The 14,528-nt window shown below is 35.3% G+C and overlaps 3 protein-coding genes and 1 long non-coding RNA gene across 6 annotated transcripts; 2 read left to right on the forward strand and 2 right to left on the reverse strand.

Annotated features, from left to right (window-relative positions):
• Nucleotides 1–45: 45 nt before the first annotated feature.
• On the forward strand, nucleotides 46–4,052 carry LOC105132348 (disease resistance protein RPM1-like). Of its 3 annotated transcripts, none has more exons than XM_011035797.1 (2): nucleotides 46–531; nucleotides 630–2,444. In XM_011035797.1, the coding sequence occupies exon 2, from the start codon at nucleotides 666–668 to the stop codon at nucleotides 2,313–2,315; it is 1,650 nt and encodes a 549-aa protein (XP_011034099.1). In that variant the 5' UTR covers nucleotides 46–531; nucleotides 630–665; the 3' UTR covers nucleotides 2,316–2,444. The 3 variants fall into 3 exon arrangements, with proteins under 3 accessions (XP_011034099.1, XP_011034102.1, XP_011034100.1); XM_011035800.1 differs by lacking the exon at nucleotides 46–531 and adding an exon at nucleotides 3,965–4,052 and having other exon boundaries at nucleotides 544–2,253; XM_011035798.1 differs by lacking the exon at nucleotides 46–531 and adding an exon at nucleotides 3,477–3,514 and having other exon boundaries at nucleotides 544–2,253.
• On the reverse strand, nucleotides 3,488–8,604 carry LOC105132347 (L-tryptophan--pyruvate aminotransferase 1). Its single transcript, XM_011035796.1, has 5 exons — nucleotides 8,495–8,604; nucleotides 7,897–8,200; nucleotides 4,352–4,632; nucleotides 3,868–4,169; nucleotides 3,488–3,736 (listed from the first exon to the last, which is right to left on the reverse strand). Exons 1-5 carry the CDS (start codon nucleotides 8,584–8,586, stop codon nucleotides 3,507–3,509), a joined length of 1,209 nt encoding a protein of 402 aa, XP_011034098.1. The 5' UTR covers nucleotides 8,587–8,604; the 3' UTR covers nucleotides 3,488–3,506.
• Nucleotides 4,478–4,835, forward strand: LOC105132346 (uncharacterized). Its single transcript, XR_843563.1, has 2 exons — nucleotides 4,478–4,567; nucleotides 4,639–4,835. It is a non-coding gene; the product is annotated as an uncharacterized LOC105132346 (long non-coding RNA).
• An 867-nt stretch (nucleotides 8,605–9,471) lies between the features above and the next one.
• LOC105132349 (uncharacterized) lies at nucleotides 9,472–13,767 on the reverse strand. The gene is made up of 8 exons (XM_011035801.1): nucleotides 13,157–13,767; nucleotides 12,950–13,044; nucleotides 12,754–12,857; nucleotides 12,502–12,602; nucleotides 12,310–12,413; nucleotides 11,373–11,810; nucleotides 10,866–10,997; nucleotides 9,472–9,882 (listed from the first exon to the last, which is right to left on the reverse strand). The coding sequence occupies exons 1-8, from the start codon at nucleotides 13,445–13,447 to the stop codon at nucleotides 9,723–9,725; spliced, it is 1,425 nt and encodes a 474-aa protein (XP_011034103.1). The 5' UTR covers nucleotides 13,448–13,767; the 3' UTR covers nucleotides 9,472–9,722.
• Nucleotides 13,768–14,528: the final 761 nt, after the last annotated feature.

Raw genomic sequence — 14,528 nt, forward strand, 5'->3', positions numbered from 1 at the left:
TTCTTTGGGCCCGTAGTTAATCTGATTGCCCTTCTCTGTGGACTGAAGAATGAATTTTATTCCTTGAGATGTGTAAATGGGCGACCTTGCTCAAACTCTCTTTAGTTTAGAGTTTACCCTCCTTAGTGGATGGTGTCAATATTTCAGCTTCAAAAATGATAGTCGTGTGATATTTCCATGTCGGCCACCAAAGAGTGGGGACGGAGTCGGAGTCTCGGAGAGGAATGAGCATAGAGCGGCGAGCAAACTCCTGATGGCATTACTGTTTGGCGGGCCATGACGTGTTTAGCTTATCTGGTGGTGGTTGTGGTGGGGAGAACTAATTTTCAACATTAGGAGATAGTCAAGAGTGCGCAAAACTTTCTACTATTATTGTAGGTAACTAGATAAACAAGCCAAAATCTGCAGCATCCCTTGACAGATGTTGAAATCAAGGCTATTGGATAGGTTGGAAAGTTGGGAGTATTAGATTAGCCGAGCATTAATTTCTTCATCTCCAGCCCACTCAAGCACAGGAAGCAACTCGGCAAGGTGGGTTCGTTGCCGTCTCAAACTTTGACTTTAGTTGACAGATAATTTAATACAAAATAAATAATCTCATAATACAAGTTCTGTTTTGAGATGCACAGGTGCAAATTAGGACTTGGTTGAGCTGATATCGAACCATGCCTTACTTCAATTGCACTCAAGAGATAGGTAAGCTTGACTTGGTTCCTGAGGAATTTCATGGAAGTAAATCTCAAGCTGGTGTTGTTCCAAGTACATCAACAGCAGTAGGAATAAGCTCATCAAGAGTCGCTGACAACACAGGTGAGAGTTCTTCTTCAGAAACTTGCAAATCAAATTATGAAAAGCTTCCTGATTATCTTAAATCCTGCCTAGACTACTCGTCCTTTGTTACCAAGAGACATCCTGTAGAGATAGGAAAACTAGTTCGGCTTTTGTTGGCTGAAGGTCTTATACAAGACAAGCCAGGGGATAGCATGGAGGATGTAGCAGCAAATGTTGTCAAGGAATTGATTGACCTAGGAATGCTTCAAGAAGTACACGATGGGACTGAAGTAAAAGTCCCTGCCTCTTATCTCCAGTTATCTATTCTTAAATTGGAGAAACAATATTTTGTTTCTAAAACTGCAAATTCACCTGTTCGTTTGGAGATCAGAGATGATGGAAGGGATATCTTTCCTAACGTCGAAGGCCGTCTGGTTCGATCTTTATTTATAATCACTGCCGAACGCCGTCATTATTCTATTGGTTCTACCGGATGCCTCTCGCGGGCCTATATGAGAAATGTTTGTGGGATGCGGTTTCTGTTGGTGTTGGATTTGGATGGCAAGATAGCGTACTTGCCTGATGAAGTAGGAGACTTGATTCACCTGAGTTACTTGGGCTTGGCTAACTCGGATCTAGATGAGCTTCCTCGGACTTTAGGTAATCTTCAAAAGCTGCAAACTTTGGATATAAGAATGTGTGGGAAACTGAGCAAACTACCAATAGAAGTCCTGCATATCCAACAGTTGAGACACCTTCTAATGTCCAAAAGCTTTGATGATTGTGAAATTAGAGTTCCGGAGGGAATTGGAAAACTGGTAAATCTCCACACTTTGTCTGGTATTTATGGTGGAGACGGGATTGCTAGAGAATTGAGTGCCTTAACTCAGATAAAAGATCTTGGCGTTAAGCGTGTGTCTGCCGATCATGCTAGTGAGTTGTTTGCAGCAATAAAGAAGATGGAAAGCCTCGCGTCCCTCTCGTTAGAAGCAGAGAGATGCTTTTTTGAAGAAACAAATTTTACTCTTTTTCCTGAATTGGATGCATTTTCTCCTCCACCTCTTCTTCAAGAGTTCTATTTACATGGGGGCTTAATTGAGATTCCCATGTGGCTTGCCTCCATGGAAAACCTCACCCGTCTAACTTTATCCTTTTCTTATTTATCGGAGAATCCAACCTCAGTCCTTCAGTTGCTTCCGAAATTGAAGCATCTCAGCCTCTGGGAAGCCTACAGAGCAAAGCTCATTGGTAAAGAATTTTGCAATGCAGGCGGTTTCCCGGCTCTGGAAACTCTCACGATTGCTTCTGAGTTCCTGGTGGAGTGGACTGAAATTGCAACTGGGGCTTTTCCAAGTTTAAGATCTCTTAGTTTTAGTTGTTGTTCAAGCTTGATTTTTCTCCCTGAAGGCTTGCAGAACATTTCCACACTTCAGGAGCTGCATTTGGGCAGCCTGCATCCAGACCTTGCAAGGCGATTGGAAGGTGAGGAGAATTACAAGATCAAACACATTCCAAAGATCTTCCGCGTGTTATTGCCCTTTTAACTAGAATTTATGTCACATGCTTTTATTATTCGTATTAATCTCTTTTAATGGAATGTGTGAGGTAGTAATATATTACAAATTATTTAACAATATTAAGTATTAATAAACATTTTTATAAATTTAAAATAATAGTCATGCAAGCATTCACATGTTGCTATGCCATTAAATATTATTGATTTCTCAATCGTTTAATTATTTTTTATTCTCTTTAAACTCTCATACGTACAATCATTTTTATTTTATTTTTAATGCCTTGACTCTTTCTTATTTCTCAACAGTATTACATAATAAGTCAACAAGGATAATAACTTTCAAAATATTTCTACCATAATTACATAAAGAATTTACAATGTTGTTAACCATACATGATATATAAACATGTCAATCAATTTATTCATACCAAACATTCATGTACAATTTATATGTTTCTATATTCATAATAACACATAAATTATCATATTAATCTCCTTGATGTTAAATCTATTTTTGGAAAATATTTTTTTGTTCTTACTTAAAATTGTTTAAAGTACTAAAACTTTATTGATGACATCCAAATATAAATTAAAATTCATTAAATTTAAATTAATAGAACACTTTTTAAATTAAACCTTAAAAAAAATTTTAGTATGCGTTTTCTATTTATAAAGCTATTAGTAAATTTATTAATGATAGACTCACTAACAGATTAAAAATTATTAACAAACATTTTTTACTTGTAATTCTGCCAATAAAATAATTATAAATAAATTATTAGTGTAAATATCAACAAAATTCCATCGGTCAAATTGTTAAAAATATGATCAATTTTTTTTCTAAATTTAAAGATTTACACTTATTTAATTCGATATCAATTATAAATTGTTTCCTAAATTTATTTTATGTGGTTTGGAATCGTTGTGAAGAAATGTTTTCTCTAAATGTAATGATTTATAGCATATGACAGCCTAACTCTTCGACATGGAGATCCTCTATGATAAGAAATATTTTGATTATGCATATATGGCAACAGGTTATAGAATTTATACATCCTATACTGTGTTCAAAAATAGAGTCCAAAGCTGTAGCAAATATGTCTATATCGCATTTAAATTCTGCAGTAACCATATCGGATGTATGAATTTAAACTACTCTAGTATCCCTAGCTAGGTTCCCATTCTTTAGTGCTTTCCGAGACAGGTAGGTTAAGAGCATTTATTTGACGATCGATCTTTCTTCTCCTCCCACTCCATTTCCATTGGTGTTGTCGATGATTGCTGATAACCTCTCCAAGAAAAGGTTAAACGCTTCTGGTGGACTAAACATACTGATTCTGACATATTTTGGATCAGCCCCAAACCGCTCCCCGCTTCTTCCTATTATCTTATGTTCTCGCAAAAGACTCTCCCAGTCTATATCCTCCTTGCTGTGCAACCATGCAAAAGCTGTTTGCAAAAAAGCAAAATATATTAAAAAATCCATTCAACTGATGAGCATACAACAAAGTTAGGTTGTCCTATTTCAAAACTAATAATAATAATAATCATCATCATCATCATCTTATTACGAGCATTACCAGGATTTGAATCTGTGTACTTCCCGGTGAAGTTGCAGTGATCTTGTGGGAACTTTGGCAGACTGAAGATTTTACTGTTTTTGACAACATTTTGCAGACTCTCCCATCTTTCTCTCATAATTCTATGGCTATACTCAAAGAAGTTCTCTGAATCAGCAGTACTAAAGTGTTGACACCCTTCGGTGAGTACTCCAAGAATTTTCGCAGCTCGAAGCTGGGATTCTTTGGATACACCAATGGAGCTGATCTGCATGTATTCGGTCATCTTTCTAGCTACCTCTTTATCCTTGACAAGTGCCCAGCTTCAATTTGGAAACAAAATAATTAGCAGAAAGGAACAAGATGAACTACCAAGTAAACATACTTTAAGTAGAATGACATGTATATTATGGCGATTTTCTTATCACTTTCACCAACATTAAATCATGGCCTTGCGACCTTCTCTTAACAACGACGTGATTAGAGTGGAATGTGTGTTTCTCACCCTATCCGGGAGCCAGCATGTCCAGTGCATTTGGAAAATGTGAACAACATGATATCATGATCCGAAGGGTGAGTAATGGGCGTGTATTGTGGCCAGTAGTAGGCCAGGTCATACACAAGCTTCCCTTCCCCAAGGTTCACCACAGCTTCTCGGATAGTACCATCAGGGTTATTTGGCGAGGTTACGACCTCAATATAAGGTCCATCCTTATCAAAGGTATGTGCATCTCCTTCCCATTTATAGAGCCCTGAACGCAGGAATTCTGCCTGATCCTTATATCCCTGCAGATAATAAATGTCGCAACCACATATATATTAATTAATCTTGTACGAAGATTAATAATCGACTGAGAGAATTCATCTTTCCTTTTTTCACTATAGGCACACCACGAGGTGAGAAACCTGTCTGCAATTTTTTGTTCAGTTAAGTAACATTAACATGAAGAAAACTTGCCAACACCAATGGAAGCAATCACATTATTGAAGCTTTAACCTGTAGGATTAATTTTACACACACACACACACACGCATGTGAATTATATGCATGCATGCAAGCAGTGAAGCATCTGCAGCTGTGTTGAAAGAAAATTGCATATAATATAATTAACTTGAGAACTAATTAGTATTATAATATTAATATCATCAAGCAAATGCAGGAGGTTTTGCAGCACGGTTTATGGAAAATGTGGTAGCATCGATCCAAGATTGTGTGCTCCATGTACCGCTAGTACTGTTGTAAATTATAAAGGTTAGGAAGTGCAGAACAGGGAGACGGATTATCTCAGCACTTTGATTTGTTATTTTATAATAATCAATTGTCATAGCTCCTGCTCTCCGACGCTCCAAACACCAAGCACAAGTTCTCCCAGGCTTTGACACAGACCAGACATGTTCATGTTACAAATATTAGTTTCTCTTTAAGAAACATGTTGGGCTAGGGCTGGCTATTTTGTGTCTTCCCCCTCACTCGGTCTCTTTCCTGTTTCATTCTCTCCAGTCTTGGCCCAATCAACCCTTAACTTCAACCCAACAGAAGGTACGAAAGAAAAAAAAGAGAGAGAAAAAAAGACCTTGCAGCCAAGCCATTCTTTCTACCAATAAACCTCTCTAAAAAGTATCTCATGCCAACATCTTCATCAATAGCCTTCTCTAAGCATTTCTCTACACCTAAGAGCCGTCCTGCAGCATGTGTTGTAGGGCACCAAAGCCATTCTTTCTACCAATAAACCTCTCTAAAAAGTATCTCATGCCAACATCTTCATCAATAGCCTTCTCTAAGCATTTCTCTACACCTAAGAGCCGTCCTGCAGCATGTGTTGTAGGGACTATGGCATCCCAAGCTCAAAATTGAGCACTACACTCTTCTTAGGAGTTAAGACACTTTTAATTTTAACTTTTTTTGGAACCGGTTGGATAATAAGTATTTTTTTTTATTTACGTGGGGTGTCCGGGCCAGTTTGCGCGTACCACGACTAATCTCCACGGCCTACTGAATATCCTGTAAACCTAGTAAGCATGTAAAGCACCGCGGGGGTGATAGACGTACATGCCAGGGCTCGAACCCATGACAGTGGAGACCAAGTGCTGGAATGCAATAATAATAAGTATTTTCTTAAGCCTAGTTGTTGTTGTTAAGCCTAACTTTGCATCAACTTTCCTTGTCAAGCTACCATTTCTTCAGTGATTTACTCTCAAGCAGTAATATATTGATTTATATGAAACACATTAATCAAATGACTTACCTTTCTAAATAATTTGATATTTCTTATAACTTTTTTTTCTTCACCAATTACGCCTATATAATCTTTGGTATCTATGAATACTTGAGGTCACTAAGTAAAAAAATAAACTTAGATAGACTCACTCAAGCATATTTGATACTATATATTACTTTTATTGCTCCACATAGATCCTCTCTCCACACATATTTCTCTTAATTTTCACATACATACTCCTTTTATATTTGTTAACTAACTTGTCAGATAATCTTTTATCTTAATTAAAAATTTATTTTGCATATCAATCATTAGTATGTCTATAACTTGGTCAAGAAAAGTTTAATTATATTTGAAGTTTTTCACTACTTTATTGATGTTGTTGGTCCAAATCTAGTATTTATTGTCAAAGAATTTTTTTAAAATAATAATATCGTAAAATTTTTCAAAACAAATTGACTGGAATGTTCAAGATTATAATTGAGTTCTATTAATAAATAATTAAGCTAGTATTAAATATTATCTAATATACTAAAAGGGTGTTTGACTACATAACAACAGTTAAGTTTTAAAAAAACAACAAAAAATTATATTTGATTAAATTGTTAATCAGTGTTTTTAAAATATGGTATCCATCCAAAAATGAGATAAAAATTCAGTTTCAAAAGAAGCATTACACTAGCTTCTTAAAGATTCTAACCTCAATTTTTTTTTCTCTCAACCAACAACATATATTATCAGTAAGAGAGAAATAACCGTTACACAAAAAACCTTTCAAAATAACTATTCTTTTCTATCATAGATCTATTTGCCCTAATACACACATCTCTTAAAATTCTTCTCATCAAATATGTTTGAAACGCTCATTCATCTCTCCTTCTGGTTCGAAAATTATATTTTTGTTGAAGAATCCATCAATTGATGGGCAAAATCTACTAAAACCCATTTATCCCCTCCCATCATAGCCCCCCCTCTTCACACACGCTCTGCAATAACACTTTTATCTATTTAAAACTATCCTTTAAATCCCACAAGTTATCTAATTTGTTCTTTAAAACCTTTTCATTTTAGTTATCAGCCTGGTTGAAAAATTTTACCCGAACATAGCAGATAGTCAGAGACTGTATTAATAATCTAATCTGTAATATTTTAACTCAAAAACTATAAAATTAATATTAGTCATTTTATTTTTAAAATCACTTTCAAACACATTTTTAATCAAATACTCTTAGACTATTTTTTTTATTTAATATCAATTTCAATTATAGTTTTAACCAAACATATATTTTATTAAACCAAACACAATTAAAAGTTTTTTTTTCTAAACTATTTTTTTTGAAACCACAGCTATAAAAATTACCATAATACTAAATATACTTTGATTAATCTAAGAGTTCAATTCAAAATAAATAAAGAATATATAGATTAGTTTGACGAGGGAGGGAGGGGTGAACCAGAAATATAACTAGTATTAGGGGTAACTAAGAAGATAAGCAATTTTTGGGATGTAAAACATGTTAAACTGAAAGATATAATTAAAACTCTTAAAAAGTCTAGTACTAAGTTGTAAAATATTTCAGAATTTGGGGATGTCATGACCCCTTTCCCTTGAACCCGGGTCCCGTTAGTTTTTAATTGAAGCATGGCTATGCTTTTCAAGAAATTCAAAAATATTTTTTATTTTAAATTATGTTTTAAAATAATTTAAATTTTTTTATCGTTTTTAAATTAAATTTTTAAAAATAAAAATAAAATTATTTTAATAAATTTTAAAATCAAAAACATATTAAAAAACAGTATCTAAATCCTACTGTGAGCGGCAGCTACTTACCGAGTAATAAGGAGCAGCAGCCACGAGACTGACGGGGTGACTAGCGGAAGGAGTAGAGAGAGCATATAGAGCAGCCATTAAGAGCTGTGTTGAACCGGTCCCAACCACGATGTGGCGACCCTCGGTGACTGCATTTCCAACAACTCGATGCAGTCCCTTTATGGCATCGCCAAGTTGCGGCTGCAAAAACCAGCAAATGCTGCTACTATCACTGAAATAACTCATCAAATCACACCCTCCAATCACCAACGTACACTTGTCTCCCATCTTCTTCCAGTATGGCTCGAACAACGTTGGATCGCCGCTGCAATAGTTCCATATTTATGCATCACTTTCAAGTACCTTATTAGTCAGCTAGCCGTTCAAAAATAAATTTATAACACACACACACATAAATAATATATATGATCAAAACTGTGAAACCCCACATGAGCAGCTAGCAACCAGAGCAGAGCCAGGCCATTGCACCAGCACAACGTAGGAAAAGAGAAGGTGGTTTGATTATAACTATAAATAAAATCTCAAGTGCTAATAATTTTTCGGAAGAAAAACAAATTAGTTGATTTAACAGGATCAATATTAATGAAGGTGAACTTACTGATCTAGATTGATTATGGAATCTGGTGGGAGGCTTGTCTCGGTGGGCTTGTTTTGGTTATCGGGTGCTCCATCTGAGCTACTCATTTGCATTTATCGTTTCTTCTCTCTGGAACTTGAATTACTGCTGTATACAGTCAGTGCTTCTGTTTTAAGATTTTAAGTTTTTAACTACTGTAGATGGAAGTGTTTTTATTTTCTTATATTTTTCTCGATTCTGTCATGAATGGAAAAAGATTAGTGCTAGAGAAGATAAGAGGTTTTCTGTATATCTCCTCCCTCCTACATATATGCATCCGCCTTTCCTCGTCTCCCTGTTTCTTTTTATAGGAGGGTAAGAGGTATGATCTATCTAGTGACTTCCCTTTATCCAAATATGAGAAATGATACATGTTTAATATTTAGGACTAGCAATTCAGTATCGAACACCATTATATTCAGTGTGTTACAAAGAAGGAAAATCACTGGTCTTAGTTACGGTTTTTTTTTTTTTTTTTGGTTTATGTTTGCTTTTTTAGACCGAGCGTCTAGATTCTGTGTTTTTTGTGTTGTTCTCTATCCTTCCGTGTTTTATATATAAATTGTGAGGTGCATTTGAATGCATGCAATTTTGCTTGTTTCCAACTTTCCATCCATGGCTTCTCCTTCCATATATTATCATTTGACGGAGGATAAAATGCAACCAAACATCATATCCGTGATTGTTGCTAGCCCCGTCCATGTTATCCGTAGACAGTAGACATAAACCTTTTAAAACAGGATTTGATCATATAGGCCATGATATTGTAAGAAGTTACCCTTTAAAGTGTTTTTTTATATATATAAATATATTAAAAAAATTATTTTTGACATTGAAACATTAAAACAAATTAAAAATATCAAAAAATTGATTTTAAATTAAAAATATTGACTTTAAACAAAAAAATAAATGACCATCAATATCAATTTCCCATCGAGGACTAAAAGCACAAATTAATCTGTTGCCAACGTGCATCTATTATTTATGCAAGGCTACAAATTTGACAAGTCATCACCAGAAAACAAAGGAGTGTAATGGAAAGCAAAGGAGTGTCTTTCAAGCTGTGACCTCAAACAAGTTTTAACGTTGCTGAAGATGGCAATTCCTTACAAAAAAAATTACATTTACAGAGACAAGTGAGGGAGGCAAAGAATCGTGTCCTTTGATGGGTTTTGTTTTCCTAGTTGTATATTGAGTATAAGACTCTGAACTATTGATGGATTTCGTTTGGTAACGTCTGTCGACTCTTCCTACGGGCATATTTTCTGCAACGCTCAAAAATACTATCATATATCATATCGAATTGAATTCCTGCTCTATCCCTATTCACAATGAACAATATGTGATCACCTTCCACAATCTTGTAATACCTGCATTAAACCAGATAAACCTCCATGTTAGCTTAGGATGGAGTGCAAAATGATTACTGAATCTCAATTTAACAACTAAAAGTTGACTCAGCTTGTAACTTGAATTCAACAGTTTTCGCATGTCCACTAAATATTGAGATGCTCTTGTAAAAGTTCCCCAAATAAACTGCATGTGTAAGCTACCTTAACAAAATATCTACTTTTTCTTTCTTGAAGCAAGCTGCAGAAGTTAGGGGAATCATTCTATAAACATGCAAGGAGCAAGAAGACACGGCTCTCAAAGGAGATAAACGGGCTTAAAGTTTCATGCCTTCAGAGATCTTGAATAAAAAAATTTGTGATAACCATGCACATTTCGTGTGACTCTAATGGCCTCCTTCAGCCAATTTTCATCTAAACACCCTTGCAATTTTTACTTTTGCAGATCATATAAGGCATGGCAACGTACTGTCTTCTACTAGTTGGTAACATAAAAATGCTGCAAAATAGAAGGCAAAATTTCATATAGTTTTAGAGCTAAAATAGAATGTCTAGGGATTTGGAATGTCTTATATGAAAAACTCGAATGACAGGCATTTGTATGGCCGCTACTCTGTAGCTATTGTTAAATGTTTATGATGTAAATACTCCATATAAAAAAACTACCTATTTTTCATGACTGAGCTTTATTCTAAAAAATTACATTTATGTTCGTAACTGAGGTTAGCACATGGCCTATCCAACTATCCAAGACAGACATTGGAAGTGTTAAAATTAAACAGGCATTCGTTTGCAAGGGTTGACACATTGAATAATATCCAACAAGTTGACTCGGGTATTCATTAAAGGTAGCTATTGTTTTGTGATTTACTACGCAAGATATAGCAAGGATAACACCTTGCATCATTGAACATAATGGAGGGTCATGCTAAAAGAATGTGAGTGACTATGTTAGTATTTACGTATCCATCCAAGACAGAGATATTGAAAGTGTTATAACTAACCATATTCCTGGCTGCAAGGGTTGGCACTCCGAATCATGCCCAACAAAATGGCTTGGATGTTCAACTGGAATACGGGGGTGGGTCATAGATATGGTGTTGAGTGCTCCATCATTGTCCTGCCAATCCTCATCCCTGTGCACACATTCACTCAAGGTGTAAGCAATCATGCAATTTGATTATGCTTCTCAGATGTTTCATTGCTGTTGAAATTCAGTACAATGTTGTATTTCCTGAATTCTTGCTGGAAACTAAGCATATCACAGAGGATAATTCATTTGGGATTCTACAATCAAAAGACATGTGCAATAGTTCTCTCAAGCTCACTGATGATTTAAGTAAAAATTGATTAATTAAAAATATTTTTCATTAATGATATGAGAAAATGAAACGTGAAGTCAAAGTCATTAAAATGATCCTGATATGAAACATTAAGTAGTTACAGGAAAGCTTTTGCATTCTATTCTTAATTAAATCAATTGCGAATGATATATTGATAGAAGAATGCACCTGTATCCTTTATAAGGGGGAAAGACATCTGGAGGATGACGCCACTGGCTCATCTGCAACACTCTTATAAAAAGCAATGGGTGAATTCCAAAAATGCCTGAAGGAACAGTGATACCGAAGATTCTTTTAGTGCGTTTGGTAGCATAGCTGAAATAGTACGTATCAGGGAAGGTTTGTAAATGGCAGTTGAGTTGCATAGACCCCTGAATTGTAAGATCAGGAAGTATCCAATCTCCAGAAGCAAAGGGTCCTGTATTCCCCAACAGGCAGTCAATAAGACCAAAAATGCCCACTTTTTTCCAGGACATATTGAAGTGATCGAATCCAAAGTTGTAGTATGCCTTCAGCCAAGGAATGTCAAGCCAATCATAAATTATTGTTCCTAAGCGACAGAACTGAAGCAGGCAAATTGGTTTCATGTTTCTCCAATCTTCTGGCCTGGAATATTGAAAATGCAGTCCCAAATTTAGATGCAAATTGATAGAGTTCTATTCAAGAGCAACTAATAATGAAAAGGGAGTGTCAATTAAATACAAAGCAGAATTTTTCTTTGAGAAAAAACAAACAAAGGATATGAAAAGGAAAAGAGGAGAGGAAAACATCGAACCAGAAATAAGGGTTTCATTAATTCAACTACCACATCATTTGGAAAAATCTCTAAAGAAGGAGGTGAATACCAGTGTTTGATTATTTTCTGATTACCAAATCTATGGTAGTATATGCTTAGTCATTAGTGAGAAAATTAAAACAAAATATTTTATATAAGCATCATTAAGTCCAAAAATCTAGCAGCTACATACTTATGTCATTAGCAATTTCAAATCATGCTAATTTTCTGCACATTGTCAGTAAGACAATATCGTTGAAGTAATTGAAACCTTTAAGAATTCTAGAGAGAAGTTTCAAATAGAAGACCAAGTTTGGAAAGCACACTCACTGCATCCCATCTAAGTAGGTCCTTGTAGTCCCATTGAATGCTCCGGACACGGAGGTTATGCTTAGCACCCATTTATCAGAAGTGTTCTCATACCCCTTAAATGCCTACAAAGTCATCATGAACAAACATACAATCAAACTTGAAATTCTAAGGCATTCTTTAATAGCTGTTCAAAACATAAACTAGACTAACCTTGTCAGCAAGCATTTGCTGCAGTACGCGAACAACCTGCGCCCCAGCAGAATGCCCAACAAAGTGAATAGGGTGATCCTCATCCCATTCAGGATAGTGCCCTACATTCAAATCACAACAATCAAAGACATTTCAAACTTAAACACAGATAATGATCGAATAGAAAAGACAACATAAAGAAATAGTTCAAAAATCAAAACTAAATTTAAAAAAAATATATTAAAAAAAAAAATTGAAGGGAGATCATCTAACCCTGTTCATAAATCCGTCCAAACTGTGAGTGGCCATAAGCCATGCTGTGTTCTTCTCCATAATCAACTTGCCCACCTTTCAAATAATAGAATAATTCGCGTGCCCTGAAACCCAGAAAGAAGAAGCACTCGAATTAAGAACAAACCAATGAGAATGTATTGCCAAAATGAAAAACCCCTAAATTGCAAGCATTTACCTATCATAGATGCTCGTTAGAGACCCCAAATCAGGCACCAGGACCCTCTCATCTTTCTTCTCTGCTCCAGCAAAATACGATAAACCTCCCAATCTCTGGAACCAAATAGAAAATCAAAACCCCGTGGACCAAAAAGAGATTTATTTCAAGGCACAAAATGCAACTAAAAATCTATTTAATATATCATGACAAGAAAAAATAAATTACCCCTTTGCCAAATCCAAAGATTCCATGAACCAACACAATAGGTGGCAAGTCATCAACGGTGGTCGTCGTTTTCGTTGTTGATGAAGATGTCGTCTCTCTGGTCTCCTCCTCTTTAACAACAACATGCACATTAGGCTTGGAAAACCATTCATTCATAGCCTGTGAAAGATCACCAGCCAAAGCTGTGCTAAATATGTAAAACCCAAATAGCAAATGCACTACCGTGCTTACAAATAGCTCTGTTAATTGCAGAGCAGAAACCCACCACCTTATCATTTGCTTTTTCAGCATACAAATTGAAGAAAAGTAATTCAAAGCAGCAAGAGCCTTCTTCAAAACCAAAAAATAAAAAGTAAAACACAGACTCAGAAGAAGCTCCTACTCCTCCTCCTCCTCCTCCTCCTCCTAAAAGGATCAAAATTCTCTCATCAACCCCTCCCTATGATTCATAAAAAAAAAAAAAATCATAGAAGGAATCTGTTGCTGTTGATGTTGTTGTCTGTATATTTATTTTGGTCATATGATTAAAATATTAGTTTCCCACAATTTTCTCATTTCCTACCTTACATTTATATAAGAAAGTCCAAACCAGTCCAGCAAGCCAATCACACACGTTTTACTCGTCGTATTACTTTAATTTTATATATATGTGTGTGTGAAAATAATTGTTTTATATATTTTTAATATTAATACATAAATGGCACCTAACAGACTCCAGAATTCATTCAAAAATTATGGTCTGGGTTGCTGCCATGTGTCTTCGTCGTAACCACTGGCCACAAGGAGGGACCCCACTATTTATGGGAGCCTAATCTACAAAAACTTAGCCTCTCTAATCTCTATTGTTTATAAATCCAGGAATTTAGACTGTGTTAGTGTTAACCATAGTTGTTAAGTGGAGGAGTTTACTTGAAAAACCCGTATCTCGAAATTGAATTTATATTGACTATAAAAATATTAATAAGATTGATTTGCGACTTGATTGATTTAATTAAAATTAATTTAAACTTTGGTCCGGTCTTCTTCCAGGAGATCTTTCCCAGCAAGAAAAAGTCACATTGTTATAATAAAAATAATCAATTAAAATTAATCTAATAGCTCAGAAGTTAATCAAATAACCCAATAACCTTAATTTTTTCCAATAAACCCCTAACCTGCTTACGTTGGTAACCCCCCCCCCCTGTTATTTTTTATGATATTTATTTATCTACGTGGCGAACCCACATTAAACAAGCACAAAGGAATTTTAGTGGATACTTTATTACTTTTACTTTATTTTTCCAGGTTTAAGATGGTTCTGGGCGTTTCTTCCTGGGGGCTATTGCTGAGCTGTATCGAGGTGGCAGGTTTCCTACAAAGAGATTATTAAATT

The sequence above is a fragment of the Populus euphratica genome, unplaced genomic scaffold, assembly GCF_000495115.2.
Source record: "Populus euphratica unplaced genomic scaffold, PopEup_1.0 scaffold85.1, whole genome shotgun sequence".
NCBI classification, from domain to species: domain Eukaryota; kingdom Viridiplantae; phylum Streptophyta; class Magnoliopsida; order Malpighiales; family Salicaceae; genus Populus; species Populus euphratica.

What these genes read in the sequence shown, in the direction of transcription:
- LOC105132348 (XM_011035797.1), top strand. Translation starts at nt 666, where the DNA reads ATGCCTTACTTCAATTGCACTCAAGAGATAGGTAAGCTTGACTTGGTT.
- LOC105132347 (XM_011035796.1), bottom strand. Translation starts at nt 8,586, where the DNA reads ATGCAAATGAGTAGCTCAGATGGAGCACCCGATAACCAAAACAAGCCC. An exon ending in CTGCTGCTCCTTATTACTCG is followed by an intron (nt 4,633 to 7,896) that starts GTAAGTAGCTGC and finishes TATTATCTGCAG; the next exon opens with GGATATAAGGATCAGGCAGA. An exon ending in CATGCTGGCTCCCGGATAGG is followed by an intron (nt 4,170 to 4,351) that starts GTGAGAAACACA and finishes TCCAAATTGAAG; the next exon opens with CTGGGCACTTGTCAAGGATA.
- LOC105132349 (XM_011035801.1), bottom strand. Translation starts at nt 13,447, where the DNA reads ATGCTGAAAAAGCAAATGATAAGGTGGTGGGTTTCTGCTCTGCAATTA. An exon ending in TCTTTGGATTTGGCAAAGGG is followed by an intron (nt 13,045 to 13,156) that starts GTAATTTATTTT and finishes ATTTGGTTCCAG; the next exon opens with AGATTGGGAGGTTTATCGTA. An exon ending in CCCTTGCAGCCAGGAATATG is followed by an intron (nt 9,883 to 10,865) that starts GTTAGTTATAAC and finishes GGTTTAATGCAG; the next exon opens with GTATTACAAGATTGTGGAAG.